This window comes from Polyodon spathula, chromosome 1 (genome assembly GCF_017654505.1).
Source record: "Polyodon spathula isolate WHYD16114869_AA chromosome 1, ASM1765450v1, whole genome shotgun sequence".
NCBI classification, from domain to species: Eukaryota; Metazoa; Chordata; class Actinopteri; order Acipenseriformes; family Polyodontidae; genus Polyodon; species Polyodon spathula.
Genome location: NC_054534.1, coordinates 31,930,054 through 31,952,402, shown reverse-complemented (window position 1 = coordinate 31,952,402; position 22,349 = coordinate 31,930,054). Strand labels below are relative to the sequence as shown.

At 36.2% G+C, this 22,349-nt stretch overlaps 1 protein-coding gene across 7 annotated transcripts in view; it reads left to right on the top strand.

Moving 5' to 3' along the window:
- The window catches only part of LOC121317282 (electrogenic sodium bicarbonate cotransporter 1-like), a 94,661-nt gene that overhangs the window by 36,172 nt on the left and 36,140 nt on the right, over window positions 1-22,349 (top strand). For 4 of the 7 annotated variants that reach the window (XM_041253047.1, XM_041253056.1, XM_041253095.1 and 1 more), the window contains 7 exons: window positions 1,071-1,231; window positions 3,817-3,996; window positions 6,535-6,630; window positions 7,810-7,886; window positions 16,303-16,460; window positions 17,610-17,697; window positions 21,865-22,019. In XM_041253047.1, coding sequence (XP_041108981.1) covers window positions 1,071-1,231; window positions 3,817-3,996; window positions 6,535-6,630; window positions 7,810-7,886; window positions 16,303-16,460; window positions 17,610-17,697; window positions 21,865-22,019 — 915 coding nt within the window. The remainder of the gene's footprint in view (window positions 1-1,070; window positions 1,232-3,816; window positions 3,997-6,534; window positions 6,631-7,809; window positions 7,887-16,302; window positions 16,461-17,609; window positions 17,698-21,864; window positions 22,020-22,349) is intronic. The other 3 variants (XM_041253066.1, XM_041253086.1, XM_041253076.1) reach the window with 3 other exon arrangements.

Genomic DNA, 22,349 nt, shown 5'->3' with positions numbered 1-22,349 from the left:
AAGCAAAACAGAAAAGATTTCCATGGCCAGTTTTAGCTACAAACGTTTGAGACTTCTTTTCAAAATAAACCTTTTTATGTAATTCAATGAACGCTGTCTTCCGTTTCACCTAAAATGCCCTTTTAAAGGAAATAAAGCCCATGGGAAGCCCAGCTGACTAAGGGGAGCCTGAATTTACATTGGCACTGTTCATGGTTTCTTGATGAAAGTTTGTACAATAGGTGGATAAAGGGGAGTTGATTCTGGTGGAAATATTGGACGCTCCTCCAGTCTGGATAAATGATGTTCAGTTAAGTGGTCTACTGCATGACAACTATATGCTTTGATTTGCAGAAATTACAAAAAAAAAACAACATAATGGTGAAAGATGAAATAATATTCACAATGTACTAATGATATGATATCAGAGATTTTACAGAACAAACTATAAAAGATATCCCAATCAGGGCCTAATGCATCGTGCTTCACTCTAAAAGCATTTAGCCTACTGCTATATGTGCTATTCACATTATTAAACACATTTCCCTGGAAAATCTCTACAAGTTAAAAAAAAAATAATAATAATAATAAATAGATGAGGCTTCCAGGACTGTCAGGAGGACACAATACTCTGGACACAATACTCAATTCCAGGGACAGTATTATTTGAAATCTAGGGTTTTTATTGAACTGATTTCAGATCAATACAGATAACTTGTGTTTTAAAGTTATATTCAGCTCATGCTTTTACTGAGTAACCCTGAAGTGGCACAATATCATAATAGTACTTTGTAATTATTTACCAATGTGTCAACAATGCAAAACTGAGTATCATGTTCATCTTTTTCTTTCATCTAAAAAAAAATCTCTAGTGTAGCTCTTTATATGCAGAACAAAAGATTGTGTTATGTCAGCTTCTATTTTAGTCATTCGTGTTCTGCTAAAGGTTGTGGTAGATGCATTTGAAAGACATTCAAAATGTACTTAAACTTGATCTTGTTTCACAACTTTTAGAAACAAAGCTACAGTTTAATCCAAAAAGAAATAGATCCCTGTAGCCTCATGATCTCTTGTTTGTGTTCCTAACACAGGTGGATCAAGTTTGAAGAGAAGGTTGAAGAGGGAGGTGAAAGGTGGAGTAAGCCTCATGTCGCCACGTTGACCTTACACAGTCTGTTTGAGCTGCGGACCTGTATAGAGAAGGGGACCGTAATGCTGGATTTGGAAGCTGCTACACTTCCTCAGGTTGTGGGTAAGTTGGACATTCAACAATGTAGTCCTATGGGGGGGTCTGAACCTTACATTAAACAAAAAAAAAAAATCTAAAGGTAACAAATACTCTCCACTACTATTTAGTGTCACGTCAGGAAGCAATCAAATTGAGGAAGCTGAATATCTGTCTAAACTTACTGCTTTATGAACTAGGTGTGCCACACTATATCCCGGTCCAACCAGCACACATTTCTTCAGCAGTATGTCAATGAAGTGTCATCCGTGTGAATTCTGGGGCATATCATTTTTGAAAAAAAATGAAGATTGATAAGTAAAGAAAATGCATACTGTATGTAAACCCTGGAATACAAAAAATGTATGAAATATTTTTTAATAAGACAGATTATGACATTGTAGATACTGCATTGCAGCACACAAATGCATTCATATGCACTGCAGTATTGGTTATGAATGCTCTGTGATTATGAACGGACCCTTAAACTTCCAATTAGCTCTATAATGTGACAGAGTTTCCTTGAATATTGGCATCTAACTTTTAAAGAAAACATCTTAGTCCGCACACCAATCATATAATACAGTAGTTCTCAACCCTGGTCCTGGCGACCCACTGTCCTGCTTGTTTTTGTTTCAACCGAGCTCTCAATTACTTAATTGAAACATTAATTGAACTAATAATTTGCTTAATTTGACTTTTTTAAATTGATTAGCTTGCAAAATTTCAGAGAATTCAAGATCTTTGTATAATTTTATATTTAACTTGAAATCACTAACTCTTTAAAATAAGTAAAAAGCTCTGATTAGTTCCATTGAGGGTTCGGATAAGTAATTGAGAGCTCAGTAGTGGGTCCCCAGGATGAGAGTTGAGAACCACTGATATAATACATCAGCATTGAATCCCCTTGTTAACCTCACTTACAATAACAAATCCTTCAGTGAAAATGTATTTTAGGTCAGTGCGTTCACTGACTCCGTTTAGACCAGTGGTGCACAACTCTGTCCTGAAGGGCTTGTCTCCCTGCAGGTTTTTATTCCAGTTGCACCCTAAAGTACTTTAATGGACCTTATTAGGAGCTTTATTGGTCCAATTAACTAAATTAGGCTATGGTTCGAACAAATACCAGGAGGGACACCGGCCCTCCATGACCTGGGTTGTGCATCACTGCATTTAGACTGTTTTAGTAGGACAATTGTCCATTTAATGTTGGAGAAATGCAGAGATCACCTCATGGATGTGCTGCTGTACTGCTGCATCAGATCTTTTATCTTTTAAAAATAGCAGACCACTCACTTTTGTTAAAGCCACATCTCAATGAGCAGTTACATAAAATCTTTAAATGGATATGCCATTATGTATTTCTGTTGTGCTTAATTATACATTTTAAGTAAAGGCTCCATTGTTACAAGATCACAAGTTTATTGTATTGTAATCCATGCATCATTTATAAATGCATATTGCATAGCCTTAACAGAATTCAGCATTTAAGAAGTGGAAGTTATAAATACAAACTATTGAATATATATATATATATATATATATATATATATATATATATATATATATATATATATATATATATATATATATATATATATATATACTATGTGTGAAAAAAGTAACATAAAAAGTGTGACACACTGCATGACAAAGTTGTCCAAATAACTGCATTACCCTGTAATTTTATTACAGAAATAATTCAAGGTTATGGGTAAGGGTAATTATTAAGAAACTTATTTCTATTTCTGTCCTTCCCTGCTTGTTCTGTCTCTTTCTATGATACTTTGTAGCTCAGAAGCATTTCACATAAGTACCATTCATCAAGCTGTGAACTTGAGTGCATTGAGTGCATTTTGCTAACTTAAACAGACTGCAAAAGACTATTTGTGGGGTTAGTATCCCCGTGTAGGATATATGTGGAGTTGCAGTAGACTGTTGTACAGCTATTATAAAAAAAGCCATATTTCTGGAACATATGTGAATAGCACTGCTATATTATAGTCTCTTGTCACAATTATCGATGCTAAATATCTACCAGGCATTTCAGACTGTACTGAGTACCAGAGCTGAAACATTAACTATGTATTTGACCATTTGCTGTTGTGCAGTTGTTAGTATTTTAATGTTTCTTCAGACTTTTGCAGTGATTTTCAGGACTATAAGTCTACTGTACAAAGCATGACTTTTATTTCAGTATATAGTGAAATTTGTATTTATAATCCCTGAATGAAAATCTGTTGGGTTATGATGCACAGAAACAGCACAGTCTCTCCTTGTGATAAACGATCCAGTGTAGTAATTGTAATTACTAAGGTAATACATAATAACACATACATAACTCAGATTTACCTAATGTTTGTACATTGTAATATACTGAAACTTAGCAGTTTTCATGCAGTTGAAAAAGCCTGTCTAGCGAAGATGATTGTGTACATTTGGTGTATAAACACTTCAAAATGCTATATTTAAAAGGACTTAAATTCCAAATTTGCATTTACTGCACACCTCTAATACAAGAAACCCTTACAATAAACCGCCTCAGTATATTTATTATTGTCATTCAGTTAGCACAACAGCAACAATTGTTGCTATGAACTGTTTTTTTGCAGAGATGATCACTGACAGCCAGATTGAGAACGGGCTGCTGAAAGCAGAGCTCAAGGACAAAGTGATGTACACCTTACTGCGGAAGCATCGCCACCAGACCAAGAAATCCAACCTGCGCTCACTGGCTGACATTGGCAAGACAGTCTCCAGTGCAAGTAGGCTGTTTACCAACCCGGATAATGGTAATGCAGATGCCAGTTTGGTGCAGTCTTTCTTTTTTTCCCCAAGCAACGTATGATCACCTTTTTTTTCTTTTTTTCTCCCACACTCAAAGTGGGATCTCCAAATGTGCCTTGAGGTCCTTCCGACTTTTGGCAGCATTTCTGTTAGTTAGTGAAAGTGGTAATGTGCTATGTGTATTATGTTCAGGAAGCTTTGCTCCCAAATAGATTTGCACAAAAAAATAAGAGCACTTAGTCAATCCCAGCTTTTTCCCCGGCCTCTGCTGCAAGTAACTCTATAACCCTACTGTGTATAGTAATACAAGAATACTACAGAATAGCAGTACATATCATGCTGCTGTCAAACCCAATCCACATAGTAGAAATAGGACACCAATACAGACTAAATTTATGAACCCCTTTTTAGTTACTGCTACTGTGATTTAAAACTCTTCTATGTGGGTTTGACAATAAAAAGTCCCAAGACCCATATCCAAAGCCATGTCCTCAATATGAAGTTTATTTTAGGGAGCATTTATTTTATTCAGGATCATAATCTGGTAATGGCAAACCTAGTTTGTGTACACACCTTACTGCACATACTCCCAACAGGAAAGGGTGTGCAGTACATTTCTTATCCGTATAACCTCTGAGAGAAAAATGCATAAACAAGAAAGATCTCTTCCTTTTGTTCTCTGGCTGCACTCAGCTGTAGCAACTCCACTCAGAGAGCGTGGGTATCATCCTCTCTTAATGGAGTTCCCCTTTCAAACGTAGGGCTTAAAGATATTTATCCAAAATTAGCTCACAAAATTTACTCACAAAATTGCACACCAATTCTGTAATTGTCATTGATTTGGCATCAAAAACATTGATTTTATCTTTTCACAGGTGTTCATTACTTGGTAATTGTTGAGCAATTAATATAAAGCTTTCCCCACTTTCTTATACTTATCTTATTGAGGTCTGATTCTTTGGGTTATATGGGTTGATGGTGCTGATGAGGAAGTACATCTCTTACATGCTGGCTAATCTTAGCTGCCATTAAAATATGGGAATATAGTTCAACTTCACTTCAAAGTAGGCTATTTAAATGTTAAAACTCTGCTGTTAAAGTATTTATGAATAATTCTATCAAATTAATTTGCCACCCTAGGAGTCCAGTATTTTAAAAAAGCTGCTATTTTAGTTTCATGATTTTTTAATTTCTTGAAATGGTTTTGGAACAATGTTAAAATGACTTTGTTGTTGGCAAACTTCCTAATCCTGCATCAAAGTCCTTCAAGAGTGCGCATGCTGAGGTACACAAATAGAATACCTAACTGCCTTAGACTTCCCTTATTTTATATAATGCAACATCATCTGAGACACATTCAGTGACCTCCTTAGTGAAGATTTGAACCTGATACAGTCCGCCATAGTCCTGTGCTGTAATCAGATATGTTGCTGTAACTGCCAAGCTATTGAAACACTCCTGACAATGTTATTTTTTACTCTTCTGGTGTTATGTACAAACCCACAGTTAACACTTCCAATAACTTCACTTCTATTGGGAGTTCAGTTAAATCAGGAAAATGGGTAATTGTGGAAGAAAGGCTTAAACTTTTGGCCCAGAGGAGATTAGGTTCATAATTAAGTAGCAGAAGTTGTAACACAGTGAGTTCTGCTAGTACTTTATTAGTGTTGCATTACAGTTAATGAAGATATGTCGGCAACATACGTATCATACACCCTGCTAGACGGTGCAAACAACACACTACTGTCTGTACTGTGAAAGAGTTGATCACCATGACCTACATTCAGGATATCTTGAATAATGTATTGTAAGAAATGCCAGTGCAAATTTAAGTGGTACTAAGGATATCGACTTTACTGGCCCAGTCAAAATGCAGATATTGCTAATGCAGCAGTCCTGATACCCGCAAGAACTTGTGGAAAGGAGTTACCTGTATCAAGCTGTGAACAAATGTACTGAAGTTTAAACATAGGGGTGCCTGCACTATATCCCAGTTTCTTCCTGGAAATAATCGAACTACGGTATATTCAGATTTAAACATTTCATTCTATTTCATTTCATTTCAGTATTGTTTCATGGTACAGCAGCCCACCAGTAAATATGCACGTGACTCCAATCTTTGTTTCTAAACCAAGCTTTTTCAATGGAGGAAAATAGAACAGGTCTAGACTCTTATTTGTATTATTTGAAGCTAAAATAGCATGCTACATTACAAGGCTTTAATTACACTTCTCACACACATGGAAATGTTATTTGAAGCCCCCTCCTCCCCTGCCTATAACAGCAAGTGAAAGAGGTATTTACTCCTGCACCATAAACCTGAAATGTAATTGATCTACGTTTTAACATGAAATGAGATTTTGATCTAGTTTCTGTAACCTCTGCTGCTTCTCCTTTGGTTTTTGGCTCTGTCACACTCTTTCTCTTTTGGCTCTGTCACACTCTTTCTCTCCCTGGCTATGTCACACTCTTTCTCCTTTTCCCTTTTCATTTTACTTCCTTGCTGCTATTACCCGATCTCCATTCTGCTTGTGGCGCTAAAGCACGTAGTCAGCTTGAAAACCCTGTGCCTTGCCTAACAATCCGCACCTCGGACGAGGACCTTCAAGCCTGGAAGAGCCCGAGTATGGGGTGGCTTAGTAAGTTGAAAGGACATTAGAAATGACATTGCAGCACTGGATAACAAGATCATATAACGCTATCTAAAATAATTACATTGGATTGAGGATTTAGTATAGGTGTTAGTTAAAATACCTTCAGATCTTAAATTGAAGAAGACTTATAATTGGGCAGCAATGTGCAAGATAGATTTGGTGTTTGCCTATAGCCCAAAACTATTACTTTGTATTAACTATACAGATACAAATACATTCTATCATTTTAAAGATGCAGGCCTTTAATTTTGCATGACCGGTGTACAGTAGATGCCATAGAGGCATAATAAGCTGACCTTACCTCTATCTAATGTGAGAAATTCACATATAGCTAAACTTAAGAAAACATTATATTTCTTTAAAACGTTTTGGTTTTTTATCTCCATATTAAGTTGACCTTGTTAACATTTTTGTGAATCAGTTTATTAGATCAACCCCACATTTTACATATAGATTTTTTTTCATATTCTGGATTGTTTTTTTTTAAAATAATAATAATAATATAATAATAATAATAATAATAATAATAATAATAATAATAATAATAAGTTTCCTTGTGCATACAGGCAGGTCATTTTTCAGTGGCTGCATCAAACTGACATTTGAGTCATTATCCTATATTTTAAACAAAAACATTATGACTTGTATTTAAAAATGGTAGTATAGAAAGGATGTTTTTAGACAGATGGTATATTGGGTGTGCAGCTCTCTGCTATTCTGTTCTTCATGGTCTTGTTTATGGGTTCTATGCTTCATTTTTTACATATTTGGAAACTCAGAAGTAAAAAGGGATAATAATTTGATAATATACAGTTTAAACGTGAATAGTTTTTCTCGTCCTGTCCATGTTATGGTACAAGGTCGGCAGAAATGTGACTGTAGAGCAGTTCACGTTTAAAGTGTATAAACTGTTTGAATGAGAGATTTTAGAGATTCTTATTCACCAGCTGTGGAAAGTAAGGTCTTTAAATTTCACTAACTTATCATAACTTCCTAAATTAAGAACCAAACAAGAACCCTCTAAATACACCCTCTATCTGTCTCTGTATTCTACACTCTGCATCTAGTATGAGCTTAGTTGCTGTCTTTAAGATTTCACTAAATAAAAGATGAATGTATGATGACTAATTTGGCCTAACTTGTACATGGCATTGATTTTTATAGGTAGCCCAACAACTACCCATCGAAACTTGACATCCAGTAGCATGAATGACATTTCCGATAAACCAGAAAAAGACCAGGTAAGTTAAATCAATGGAACAACATGTTTTCAGGGGTATAAACTCTTTATGCAGCCTCTGTATTGCTTTCTACTGCAGCTCACTGAAGCAGAAAAGTAGCGTGAAAGTAGTGTTTCCTTTTCACAGGAATGCTGCCTTATAAGTCTTAAATGAAAGGATGTACACTTTGTCCCAGACTAGGTAGCACTTTTTTCATCGATTCAGTTTTAGGCAGGTTATGAAGGATTAATAACTGGATTTTAAAGATCACTTTTTATATTTATATGTAAAATACATGGTATTAACATTGCGAGTCTGGTTTATTTGTCAATTTCCTTTATCAACAAGGTCATTGAAATTACAAAGCAATGTCTGGACTCCTGTCTTGTATTTATCTTAGCATTACTTTTTAAAATATTATCTTATAGTCTGGAAGCCATTTCAGTCTACTTCTCCATATGGTATTGATTTATTCAATTTACATTTTCTGTTGGAGGAATCCCTGAGAAACATGAACATCTCTGTTGTGGACTTAAAGTGGTGCAGGTTCTGAGATATTGCCTAATTTATATATCCTCCCCTCCTTGTGACATAACCAACTTTAGAGGGTGTGAGGCTATAACTGGTTTCTCTTGACATAACCATACATATTTGGTGTAATTTTTCTTCACATGGATAGAACATTTCTATGGTGTAACTCACAATCTAAGTTGTTGTCTGTGTGCTCAACAGAGGTTAAAAGGTCATCATTCGGAACATTTCAGTAGAATTTAGCACCTAGTGGTCTGACAATAGATCTATTTTTGTTGTTTTCTGACATGGTTTAGGAGGTAGAAAGACTCAAATATCATGTTTCTGATGCATTTTGGATTCGCTCCTGTGTCCCCTTTGTAGATAGGAATACCTACAGAGTGGAATGGTCTAAGTTCAATATATCAGGGGATTTGTGCATTTTTTTCTGGAGGCATATTTGACATACTTGTAGATAATAACCCAACAAGTAATTCCTGATATAGTGCCATAATGACAAGAGTATCGTTACCATGGAAATCATGAGTAAACATCTGGTCCTATATTAACACCGACAAAATCACCATTCTAACCTGTTTAAGTTACTTATCACTCCTATACTAAACATATAACCTAGCAACTTCATATTTTCAGTATTATGGATTCTCTGAGCAAAATCTAACAGCACTTTGAATTGTGACCTAACATGGCCTCCATGTTGTTTTCCATGAAACAGCGTCTATGTTGGAGATCATAATCTGTTTACTCATTTAATTAATTGTTTCAAAACAACAAAGTAGAGCTATCATAAGGCAACTAGGTACTAAATAATACTGAAAGACTCACACATATCAATGAATGTGACTAACACTTTGGTTACTGATTCATTTTGTTTTGCTTCATGTATCTTTATAAATAATTGACATTGTTTATACATTGTAGGTGTTTAAGTTTGAAGTGCACAGATTAGGCAAGTTGCTTTTTCTCATGAAATATTTAATATAATTACCATTTTATTATATTTCTATGAAGAATTTAAGATTTGAGGAAAAAATAAAACATCAACTAAAGAGGTATATACAAATGTACAGCCAGTCTGCTGTCACATAGAGCATTACAGTTATGTTCTGTTTCTCCTTTCCAGTTGTGATCACTTACACCTGTTTTTATCCCTTTTTGTGAACTGTGGTATTGCTTGGCATGTCGAAAAATATGGGGGTCTGGTCAGCCTTTCCGATCTGTCCAAGCTGGTACTGTTTGTTAGAACAGAGCCTAATATGAAACACTAATGATGCTTCTTAGAAAATGGCTGCCTGTATGTCATGGATGATTGAGATTGGGCAGTGATGTCTTTGTTCGTCTTTTCTCGGCAGCTAGTCACGTTGCTGTTTGTGTACTTTGTATTCACATCTTTTGTTGACAATTTTATCACTATACTCAAATTGATGCAGGCTATTTTTTAGAAGAAAATATTGCTTTAAAAAGTGCTTCTTAAATTTGAAGGAGTACAGTATTTAGAAAATGTGATAATAAATGGAGTATTCCAAATATTGTTTTTTTAACCAGTTTTCTATTATAATGTCTTTCACACATTGAAAATTAGATAAGAATTAGACATTGGGAAGCCAGTGTGGGAAAGCAGTATTGGCCTCTGCCACCTGTAGCTTGTGATGACCAGTAATATGTAAAAAGCCCAATCCAAGTTTGTCATGAGAAATAATTATAGGACAGCATGTTTTTGTCTGTCTTCTAGCTTAGCGTTAGGATTTGTTTCATCCGTAAAATACAGTTGCTACGATTCACATATTACCACCAACTGTTTTGTTTGGATGAATGAGAATTAAAATGAGTTGCTGAGTAAACCTTTTACCGCATGGACCAACATGACAAGATTAAAATTTAAGCTATTTAATAGATGATGGTGGACGTTAAACAAACCACAGTGCACTTCAAATGTCAGTTTTGAACACGGGACGAATAGCTTTTTAAGTTGGATTTATTCGGTGCAATGTGTTTTGTTACTTCTCTATGATGGCACAAAAGTGACCAATTATTTGTGGTTATATGAGGTTATTCTCAGTCACTTCAAGCACTCCCTCTGTCACTCTCTGACAAGGAGCTGCTCCACAGTGAACTAAGGATCTAGAAGCACAAGCTGGTACTATTTATAGGACACTAGTCCCAATCTCCTCTTTAAACTACAGCAATATAGAGTGGACACTTAGGATGCAGCACCCCACACGGGTTTCAAAATAGCCTTTACGTAAACGTAATACCTCTAAACCTATTACTGATCTATAGCAAATCCTACGACAAGGAGGTCCAAGCTTATGTGCCTGCAGCTATGACTAGAATGTGATGGGGCTTTCCTGTTTGTTTACAACTGAGAATGTAAAAAAATAAACATGAAAACCAAATTCTGTTTTCAGATTAAATAGAGATAAACTGACAATATTGTAAACAACCAGCAATGAATCACTTTCCATAGTTCAAATTTGCCAGTCTTTTATTTATTCTTACTACAGTTATTCATGGCAAGGCTCACGTAATTGACACTCTTGCAAGCATAACATTTAGACCACCCACATACCAATCGGTTAAGTAGTTAACAGACTTGAGAGAAATGTTGCTCAGGTCATTTTCATACATTAAATGGTTATTATAATACATTTTACTGATGATTTGTTGAACACATCTCCCATTATTCGAGTTCCAGTTTTGCTTGTAATAGCATATGGAGGCTTTCTCTATGGGCATTCACTTATATACCTATCCACATATCTATAAAAAATACACTCTTGGCACAAAGTGGTGACATTAGTAAATAGTTACTGTATCTCTCTTTGTGTTAAAGTTTACAATATTTCTTTGAGCTGTACACATATAAGTTTCCTTAGCTGTGTTTATTTGGTAAATAGCTCTTGATCAGCTGAGGCCAAATAAGCAACTCCTGTAGCTAATGAAGAGGATCTGTGATACCAGACTCTCCCACTTCTTTGCTATGCATGTCATGTCAAATTCACCAAACACTACAACATTCAGAAGGTGTTCCAGACTTATAAAAACTCTAAATACCTTTGAACTGAGGTCAGGCCCATACCACTGGAATGATCTGATATGAGACGTATTAAGGCACTTAACACTTATTTCCATGGTATAGGTTAATTAATTTGTCACTGCTAGCCTCAAGTTTCTCAGTCCTGTGCTTTCATTCATTTAAATGGGTAGGACTGTAAGGGGCCATTGGCTTTCAACACAGCTTTTTGATAAGGATATTCTTGCATACTGTTCTGTCTACTCATGTGCGTCATTTTAACAACAACAAAAACTTAGAAATAAAAAAGTGGTAAGTGGTAATACATACTTTTACTGTTTTGAAATACAGGAGTGATTGTGTTTTGTGTGTTTTTCACCATAACCACATTCCTGATGAGATTTAAGGTTCTCATTCCCAAAGCACTAAAATGGTGATTGTGTTACAGCATGTCACTGTTATCTGGAACCTTTACTTTCGCTGAAGACGTATTGCCTGTTTAGAAATGAGCTTTAATGGGTCCATCCTGTGTCGCCTGCTTCCATGCTGTGCCATTCATTGGCAAAGCTAAATCAAAGAAAATGATTATCAGTCAAGTGTTTGTGATTTAAAAAAATAATAATCCCTGTGGCAGTGTGCCCACTCCTGTGTCTATTCTGTGTTATTTGTTGCGTGTGGTGTGTTAATATTGGCACATAGGTATTGGTGCATGGGATATAATGGGGGGCTATGTTTAGACATGAGGATGGTACATTCACTTCACATGCAGATTAAAACGGGTATAATATGGAAGCACAGGGAGCACAATTAGTTCACGTGCAGCTGTACCGAGATTCCAATTAAGTCTTGTACAGCTGCATAAAGGAGGCAGTGTTTCACTTACTCGAGGTTGTGTGTTCAGGGAGAAGGAACGGGAGAGAGAGGAGAATTAAAATAAGAATAGTAAAAATTGTGCTGCCATACTATACCAATTTTAATCTGCACGTGAAGGGATTGTGCAATCTCTGTTCCTATATACCAATATACATTTTAAATCACTTATGCTCTACATAACTCCATTATATCCTGTGCACCAATACCTATATACCAACATTAACACACCACATGCACAACATATAAACATAGAATACACACAGGGGCAGGCACACTGCCACAATCCCACAAAATCACAAGACACTTCAAGGCTTTCTTTATCATTAAATGCCTGACGACTGCAACACTGAAGTTGTAAAACCATCTTATGTGCTAGTATAAAACAGTGATAACCGATAAAGTTAATGGAACTCTCCTTTGTTTGATATTTAATATCTGATATCCATTCCCCCTTTCATGTTTAAACACCTAGTTAAAACCTAATTTAACTGCTGTGCACAGTGGGAATGAGTTGGACTTACCAGGGTAATACAATGGACCAGTAGTGTAAATAGAATTGAGCTAAAATTAAAGCCATGCAGCTTATACATTAAATGCCTAAGGTTTCCAGTCCAGCTTCCTAGAAGATATCATGAGACATGTTTCAATAGTTATAAAGAAGAAAACAAGATTTCTACAAACAAGCAAGTGTAATGTACTGTGTGATATTTTGTTGCAAACATTATTTATTTGAAAGCTGCTGCGTTTGCCGAAGTCTAGACTGTAAAATGTTTGAGAAAACAAATCTTATGCAACAGGTTTTAAACACATTTATTATTTTATATACTTTGCACTCTATTTGTTTTGGTATGTCTAAAGTGTATTCTCTAAAATCTGTGCATAAGATTTAGGTTTAAACTTTGTGTGTTTTGCTTTTCATCAGTATCAATTGTTCAGTGAAGCAGAACTATAAAACTATGATAGAAGGTTAATTTTCACAATTACTTAATTGCAGTTATTGGTAAACACCAGCAGTGTTTTTCCAAACAGGATGTAAAGGCGTGATCTGTGTTATCAGTTCATACACACAAGTGTTCTGTGAAAAAAAATGACAAGATAGCACTGGTATTCTAACTGGAGACTTGCATCTAAAAGGGATGCGTGTGTTGAAGAGTTGGAGCCGTTTATCAGAGTAACTGTTCTTCATTAGAACACCATGAGACCTATTATTTATACAACAAGGTTCAGTGTAACTGATACTGGGATTCAAAGTAGGAAATATGACAAATCCGTTATGTAACTGTGAACTGTTTTTTTTTTTTTTGGTTTGTTTCTTTTATGGTTACTTTAAACACACATCTCTAATAGTTGTGTGTTGGGTAAATCCTTTTGTTATTTGTAACTGCATGTACTATACTGTACGTGTAACCTCATAACATATTGTAATTCCTTTTATTGACAATTCAAACAAAACTGTGTTTGATCTTTAATTTAAAAATAAGGGTCATAAAATGTATGTGTGTGACCCAGCATTAAAACAACACCTAAAACCGAGGCTAAGAAAACAAAGATCTGTTTACATTTTGTTTTATGGCAATCTTTTAAAAAGGCTGTGACAAACGTGTCCTTGTACAATGTCTATATGTTTCTGATAAACATATTGTACTGTACAACATGAACCTGTTTAAAAGATTTCATTTTACACCCTGATGTCCTTGTAAAGCAGGGACAAAGGCTGCTCAGATTCAGAGGGTTGATTGCAATAATCAGAGACTGCTGCAATAAGTGATAAGCATTACTTGGTTAGGCATGTCAGCATCAGCATTTATTAGTCTTACCAAATATTATTTTACAGTACAGTGAGAATGATGCCATTTTGTTTAAAAACACTTATTTATCGTCAAGCATAAAAGTGAGATTAAAATCAGATTCCTTTATAGCTCTATTTGAAGGGTTTGAGTCCCTTATAATTGTTGTATAAAAGTTAATAATAATGTGCTTTATGTGAATTTTGCTGTATTGCAGCCTGTTTTACTATACCCCATGTCCTGATATTGGTCACCTTGTGATTCAAATTCAAAGTTCTTGTTTTCTATCACTTAATATAGTCTTCACAGCATGGAAGCTAACAGTTTGTGACTGTTTGTGCTTACTCCAAAATAATTAAATATAATTAAAATCTTTGTAACACTGGAGAAAATGACTTCTGTATTATTGTGTTCCTTTGCTTGTTCAGGCATGAGGCAGATTTAACCACATACTGGAAATTAGGTCAATCTAGAACCTATTCAAAATGTACTGATTTGTACTGCTGTGGAAAATTAAGTTTTATTATTTGATAACTCATAACAGATACAAAAATCGCATCACTGATTAAAAAATAAAATAAAAATAATAATAATAGAAAAAAAAATATTGTAATGTGTTCATGCATGGGTTCAGGCTTTAATTCAAAACACTGAAGCAGAAACCCATCATTCTTTTATTTTAAATATCGTATTTCTGCTACAAGAGTACCTCTATGAAATGATTTTGTCTTACTTTTTCAAGTGAGCCCCATAAAAAAAAAAAAAAAAAAAACACACCTTCTTTCCTTGTTTATGCTTTTGAGAGCTGATAATATTATCAGTTTAAATGTCTCCTACCGCAAACATACTTAAAACCCAGCTGCTTTTGGCCCTGTGGTTAATGAAGTCATATTCGTTCAGTGACAGAGTTTAATTTACACTAGCAGGAATCATTTCTATATTATGTCAAGTCTATTTGATGTAAGCCTGAATAGCTCAGTTGAACAGAGCTGCTCAGTTAGTATCTTGGGTATCATGCTTGATTTAATTACCACAGGGTTCCAGTTCCATCCCCCAGCATGAAATCCTTCCTAATGAGTGACTGCGCTGACCCAAATCTGATCAGGATTTTTGCATTTAAACTTGACCTTAAAGCTTGACCCTTTTTCCTAAAGGTAATGCAGTAGATGCAGTACAAGCTGCTGTACCATTTAAATTATACATTTTATTTATTTAATGCCAGCACTTTTTTATTCAGTTTTCAAGAATAAATGAAAATATTATTTTGAGACTGCACTTTTACCTTTCTCATGGATGATCATAGATATGTTTTCATTTTCTTTTGTCAAGAAGGGAGGAGGCACCCCCCCCCCCCCCACACACACACACTTTTAAAAGTGAGGGGGCCATTGCCCCACTGGTCCTCTGGCTCCGGTGCCCCTGCTGAGAGGTTGTCATGGAAATGCTTTTGCTAGGGAGACCAACTTCGTTGTGGCCTCATGGAAACTGGTTATACAGCAGTGGGAGATTGAGTAACAAACTCTTTTGCTTTTGATAAATGATTTACAATTTGTTGTTAGTAAGAAATGCAGGCTTAGCTGTGAGAATAAGATTTAGAGGTTGTTTTTTGTTACATTTTTGTTAAGAATATGTCACCATGTTTATTAGAGAGAGAGAGAGACGGAGAGAGACATTATCCAGTTTACAGCTTTAGTACGGAATAATTGAGAGGTTTGGACAGTGCCAAAAAAACAGTAATTCACGTTTTATATGTTAAATCTGTAGTGTGCTTAGTTTATCTTATAGGTGGGATGAATTGCACACTAACCTTGTGTAAATGGTATTCTCAAGTGTGTATTGGAACAGACAGTAATACATCTACCGAAACCTAGTTATGAAAAGCTTTGCTGTGAAGAGTACATGCATGAAAATGACCAGCACACATCTTTGTAACATGAGATTTATAACTGCTTTGGTTCAACATAATGACCTTTTTGTAGAACTAATATCTGCCACTCTCACACCTACTTTTATTTGTTTTTTTCTTGAATGGGGGAGCTTAATTATTAATGTAACTGTTGAAACTTGAGGTTTGAAAATGACAGTTCCCTCATTCTTTATTTATTTGAACACCCATTTCTTTCCTAAACAAGTACTATAAACAAACCTCCAGTAAGCATGATTATGTTTTCAATTACACAGCTATCTCAGTTGTTTATTTGGAGGTATCGGACTGTTTCTTTTGCCTATCCAGCTGAAAAACAAGTTCATGAAGAAGCTTCCCCGGGATGCTGAGGCCTCCAACGTGCTGGTAGGCGAGGTGGATTTCCTGGACAGCCCCTTCATTGCTTTTGTGCGGCTTCAACAAGCAGTAATGTTGGGAGCCCTGACTGAAGTTCCTGTACCGACCAGGTAGGATGATTATGGAAAAGAAAGGGATTACATCAGAAGTATAGGGGATTAATTTAGACAATTACACTAGTTCGAATCAACCAATAAGACGTCAATTTAATACCCTTATCACTTTAGTAATGCATTTTGAAAATGCTGTTGTGATTGAAGTAAATGGCAATCACATGGTTTCAATGAGTGGTGATGGTGCATTAGTTAGGCAGTGTGGATAGGGTATACATCTATGTACATTTGTATCATATATGTACTGTACATCTGAAAGGTGTAACCTTACATTTACAGGCAAACACAGTGTTTAGTTGTAAAGGTGAAGTAGCTAACTGAATTAGCATCAGTTATCATTATCATTTACAGTAAGTTTTCTGAAAAACCTCCAGGTGTCTCAATATAGAGCAATCCTCCAGTCAATAATGGTTCTCAAGTAGTAGAGTTCACTAGTGCTGTCTTTGCTGGACAGACATTGTGCTGATCAGTGTTTCACACTTTCAGTGAAGCATGATGGCACAGCATGTGTTATGTGCAATTCTAACTGGAATGGGCTCCAGCAAATAAAGGAGAGTGCAGGAGCAGACCAACATGAATGAAAAGGCTGCTCCAAGCTGGCTTATTTTAGACACGTTTCAAGAAAGACATATTAAAGATCTAATAACAGGCAGGAGGATGTGTTTTAAAAACTTAGAGGCCTTTGGGGCTTTTAGACTAAGCTGATTTCCTCCAGCTGCTGTGTTTTAGCTACTGTATTTGTCCTGGTAAGAAAGCCTCCCTCTATCTCTCTCTTGCTTCTGTAGATGAAAGAATCCCACATTGTATCCACACAGACATTTTGAGAAACAGTATTCAGTAGAATCCTTTTTCCTTTTCTTTTTGTTGATTATCAGTGGTTGTCTTGTGTGCTAAATGACACTGTGATCCATGATAGAAGTACTCCCATTCCTTGAGTCATTGCGAGCTACATGAGATACATGGACAAACCAAATATATTGAAAATAAAATGCACACCAAATGTTTAACATTCTACATGTTCAGTAGTTTTGGCTGATGATAAAAGAGAGGCACGCATTAACTTTTTGGCAGTACAGTATTAAGCAGCCCCTTGTGATAAGGAAATAGTACACAGTATCTAATTGTGGCAACACTATTTTCCTTCAGATTCCTTTTTATCCTGCTGGGACCCAAAGGCAAAGCCAAGTCTTACCATGAAATAGGGAGAGCCATTGCCACTCTCATGTCGGACGAGGTAAGTCCAGAGCTAGTAGCTATACTGTTTGGAAGCGCTTCACACTGACGTCTCTTTAAAGAGGGGAGAGAGAGCAATCAGTCTCCATGCTTATTCAAGTCCTCTTTTTAATGGCACCTCTGTAGGTGCAGTTCCAAATTGTGTGGTATTTATTTACACTAATGGCGGAACTTCACAACTTCAACCCAGGTCTCTGTAGGTGGAAGGCCAGTCTATTAACTCACTATACCACATTAGAAGCCAATGGTAATTTATTTTTGCCTTTGCCGTGATCAGTTTTATTAGCAAAATAAGTTTCCTTTTACCACATTCCTGTTGACACCATCATGTCAGGTACCAGTAATTTAATTCATTTTGTTATATTCTGTAACAGCTTTCATGGCTTAAGACTCTTTTGATCCTAGAGCAGACTGTACAACATGACTGAGTCCTACAGTATTTACGAACCTGACAGGAAAATCTTTCAGCGACTGCCCCAGCTTCTTTTCTTTCTTTTTTCAAATCAGTGCAACTCTCAAAATCAAATCAAAGCAACATTTTTGTTTATCCGAGGGGTTATAAAGAACCAAAACCCTTCTGCCATATTTACTGTTGTCAGCTCAAGCTCCATTATGTGAATCTTTAAGACTCTGGAATGTTTGCCAGCTCCGTGCTGCTTAACACTCTCTGCTTCTGAACAGCAAAACAAGTCCTTTTAGTTAGCACAGACTGCCGGGATGTTACAATATGTACCAATAACCCAGTAGCAGAGGTGACATCAGTGACTGTTTCACACACCTAGAGGTTATTTCTAATAATAAAAATGTACATTTTGCTTGAATAGTAAACACATTAAATACCTCTCTAAGCAGATACCACATTAGAGAAAAATAGAGAATGCGCATAATAGCATATTCTGAAAATGTAGAAGGTATAAAGGATTATTATAAGTCATTTTTTTACCTCAGTGTTTAAACTCTTTATTTCCATGGTCAGAGTGTCAGTGCTACTGTGCTACAGCCACGTGTTTACTACGAGCTAGTCAGTAGTTGTTAAGAGATTACCAGCTATATGCAGAGGAAAGGCTGAGTCTAAACTGTGGGAATGTGGGTCAGCTGCAGTTTACAATTAGCTAAACATCGTGTCAGTCAGAACATACAAGTGTGCAGATGTTATGCAGACACCTGCCTTAGATATGTGTACACTTTCTGAACTTAATTAATAAAGGTTAGTACATGTGCAGTTGAAAAACTAAACAATTGCAGCAACTTGCTTTTTGTATCTGTCAGTGACCAATCTGGACACCTAAGGGTCATTTCAGCACAGCTTTTAACAAAATCTATTGTTTTTATTAGAAAACTTGTAGATTTATCGAATCAGTGGTTCAAAAGGTGTGAAGGGCAATTCAAAGTTTTGACCAGACCCACTGACATTTTAAATGTTGTATCTCAGGATAAAAAAAATAAAAAATGACAAACTCCTAAAATGTCATCTGCATTGATAAATAAAAGACAAACTTAGTTTGCTGGTAGCTATTTGTACACCTACTGTTAACTTGTCTGTCTTTTTGTATGTTTCTTTCTGTATGTCTTTCCTGTTCTTGTTGCTGTATGTACATTTCTGTCGTAGTTCATGAGTTTTTCAAAAACGATTTACATTTGGATTTTAAAGCACTATATCACTCAGGCAATAATTTAGTTTTAACTGAGCTAACTATCCATCTACTTTTCAGCTGGGCCCTTTAATGTACAAAAACAAACACAGTAGTTTGAACAGCAAACTGTCACAAAAACAGGATTTCCTAAAATTACACTTTGAAACAATTAGCAACTTTCCTGTAAAAACTTTACCCAGAGAATGTAACCTTTGAAGGAGGATACAGTAAGTTAACTTTTACAGCTTACAAATCAAGCTGCATAAAGAGCGCTCCTCCAATGTAAATATATGTTGATCTATTGGTGTTTTAGAAGTGGGTGCTTCTCTTACTGAGGCTTAATGCAAAGGGTTGCCTTTACCTGTGAGATAGTGAAAGACAGCAGTTGGAGAATAGGTTATGTCCATTCCTGAATGCTTTTGCTGTGTTTAATAAAGGCTTCAAATAAAATAATAACTTTTCAAAAGCCTATCCACGATCCTGTTCTCCCAGCCCAATGTGACAATGCATACAGTACTTTGATCAGCAGAATTGCATATGTTCCTGATGCTATCAGTCTTTCCTACCTTCCTTAACCCTTTGTCCTATTGGTATTGTTTTTTTTTTTGCACAATTATATGCGTACAGCTTGGCACTCTGCCAAACGGCTGTATTGGAAGGCAAATAGTTAATGGTTTTTACAGTATGGGTTAACATTTACCGAGGCATAAAGTATTATGTTGAATGGATTTTGTACTACATTGCACTTAGGGTGAATAGATAGCAAGAGTGAAAAATTGGGACACTTTCAGTTGGTGAGGGGGGGAAAGAAACCTTGTGAACGTATCTTTCTTCTGTAAATAGGCTTTTTTAATTCCTTCACCGTCCTGTGTGCATTGCACTTAGGCAAAAACAAAAACTTAGACAAATATAATTAAAAAAAAAAATAATACTCCAAAGCAGTTAACTTTCTTGATTACTGTTCAGATGACAATGATGTTTTAATCAGCCTATCAGTGCGTCTGTACTGGCTTTTCTGTGATCTGCGGTACTGTGCGTAGCAGGTGGGACAAAGTCAGTGCTGCATTGTTTTGGTTGCTAAAATCTAGTTTTCAGAATTAGTCGTAAAATACCAAAAATGCAGATACAGAACGTAAAACAAACAACAGCTTTCAGAAAACAAACTGGAAAGTCAGTGCAGACAAAAAAGTATTCCTTTGTTGGTTGTACCCAAGTTATATCAGTACTACAGGTACAGTCAAGCACAGCTACCTCGGTTTAAACACAGAATTTTAGACCCAAATAGACACGTTTTCTTTTTTTTGACTCGGTACTGATAAAGTAAATTCCTGGATGGGACAAATAACATGACAACGAACATGCTGCATATATGGACTTTATTAAAGAATGCCAGATACCTTTGGACAACTGAGTTTTGGGACTGTTTCTAATTGATGGTCACATCTGTATAACTTGACAAAGCTTTGCCTTACACTTCCAGCCAATTCAATGGATGCAGACATGCAGTCTCAATGTAGGGGCAAATCCACTCCAGACTGAGAATGTCGGGAGCAACTGTTGGGAGGTGTTGCATGCTTGCCTTTTAACAAATGACAGCACTCTGTTTTAGGAAGGAAGCAAGTACCACTATTTTTAGGCTTTTATAGTGCTTTGAAATATTAGGTGTGTTTAATGTTTAAACAGGTCCACGAAATGTCTGTGAAATCCTAATTATAATCCTAATTGGATGACTTGACTATGGGCATATGATTGAATACATTTTTTCCCCCACTGCGTTCGGTACTTGCACTGTCTTTTTTGCTTTTTAGTGACAGGCTCGTCAACAACACCAGCCATCATGACACTTCACCAGTAAAACCAGACTCGCAGGCTCACGCACCAAGAAAAACACATGACGCATACCGCATCATATGACTGCAGGTTAACGTGATTGGATAGCCGCATAATGCAATGCAAACAACTTGCTCAAGCAACACGCCCTAAACCAGTAGAGTATGCTTTTGCACCGTGAGACGGTACAGCGGCCACACATATGAAATTTCCTAACGAGAAAATAAAAATTTCATATTTTACGCCTGGCTTTTCAACGTTTACTCAAAAAATTGGGACAAATGATAATTGTCTTTTTTTTATATAGTGCCTTTCATAGTGGACCACTACCACAAAGCGCTTTACAAGATACAAGACTAGGGTGTGTGAACTATGCATCAGCTGCAGAGTTACTTACAATAACATCTCACCCCAAAGACAAAGCACAAGTCACATAATGAGTCAGTGGCTGAGCTGGGATTTGAACCGGGTACCTCCTGGTTACCAATTTTTATTGTGGCGCCTGGTCACACTAATTGCACTGCTCTTTCACTAATTTGTTTAATTCACGAATAGGCAATGTTGTGTTTAAAATTGTACATGTACTATAAAATGCGTAAGGCACCTTTCTTAATTTTCTGCCCATGCTATTTTAAGAAGTCACATAGCAATATAATGAGGACATGTTTGCACTTCAGTCATTGGTGTTGTTTTATGGCGTGTAGGTGTTCCATGACATTGCATACAAAGCCAAGGACAGGCAGGACTTGTTGGCTGGAATCGATGAGTTTCTGGATGAGGTGATTGTTCTTCCACCAGGTGAATGGGACCCTGCCATTAGGATAGAACCTCCAAAATCTCTTCCATCATCAGACAAGAGGTAAACATATTTTAAAAAGCATCCACAAAGAGTGGTGTATGAAATCTGCTGATACTGAGGCCAAAAAAAATCGCAAACACAATAAAGAATCAGGATCTCCGAACCACACCCTTTTCTGCTGGACAGGAATGCGGATTGAACATGCCTTAGGCCATTTATTTGAGAGATTTGATTGGATAACATCTAGATTTTTAAGAGGAGAAAACTGCTGAGCTGGCACATCTCTAAAGTAAAGACAATTAATCATGCAGAGATTTCCAGTTATAGTCGCTAAAGAAAAGTGACAGTAGCATCGTGTTTAGTTCACTCCCGGGATTTTGAAATTTACAA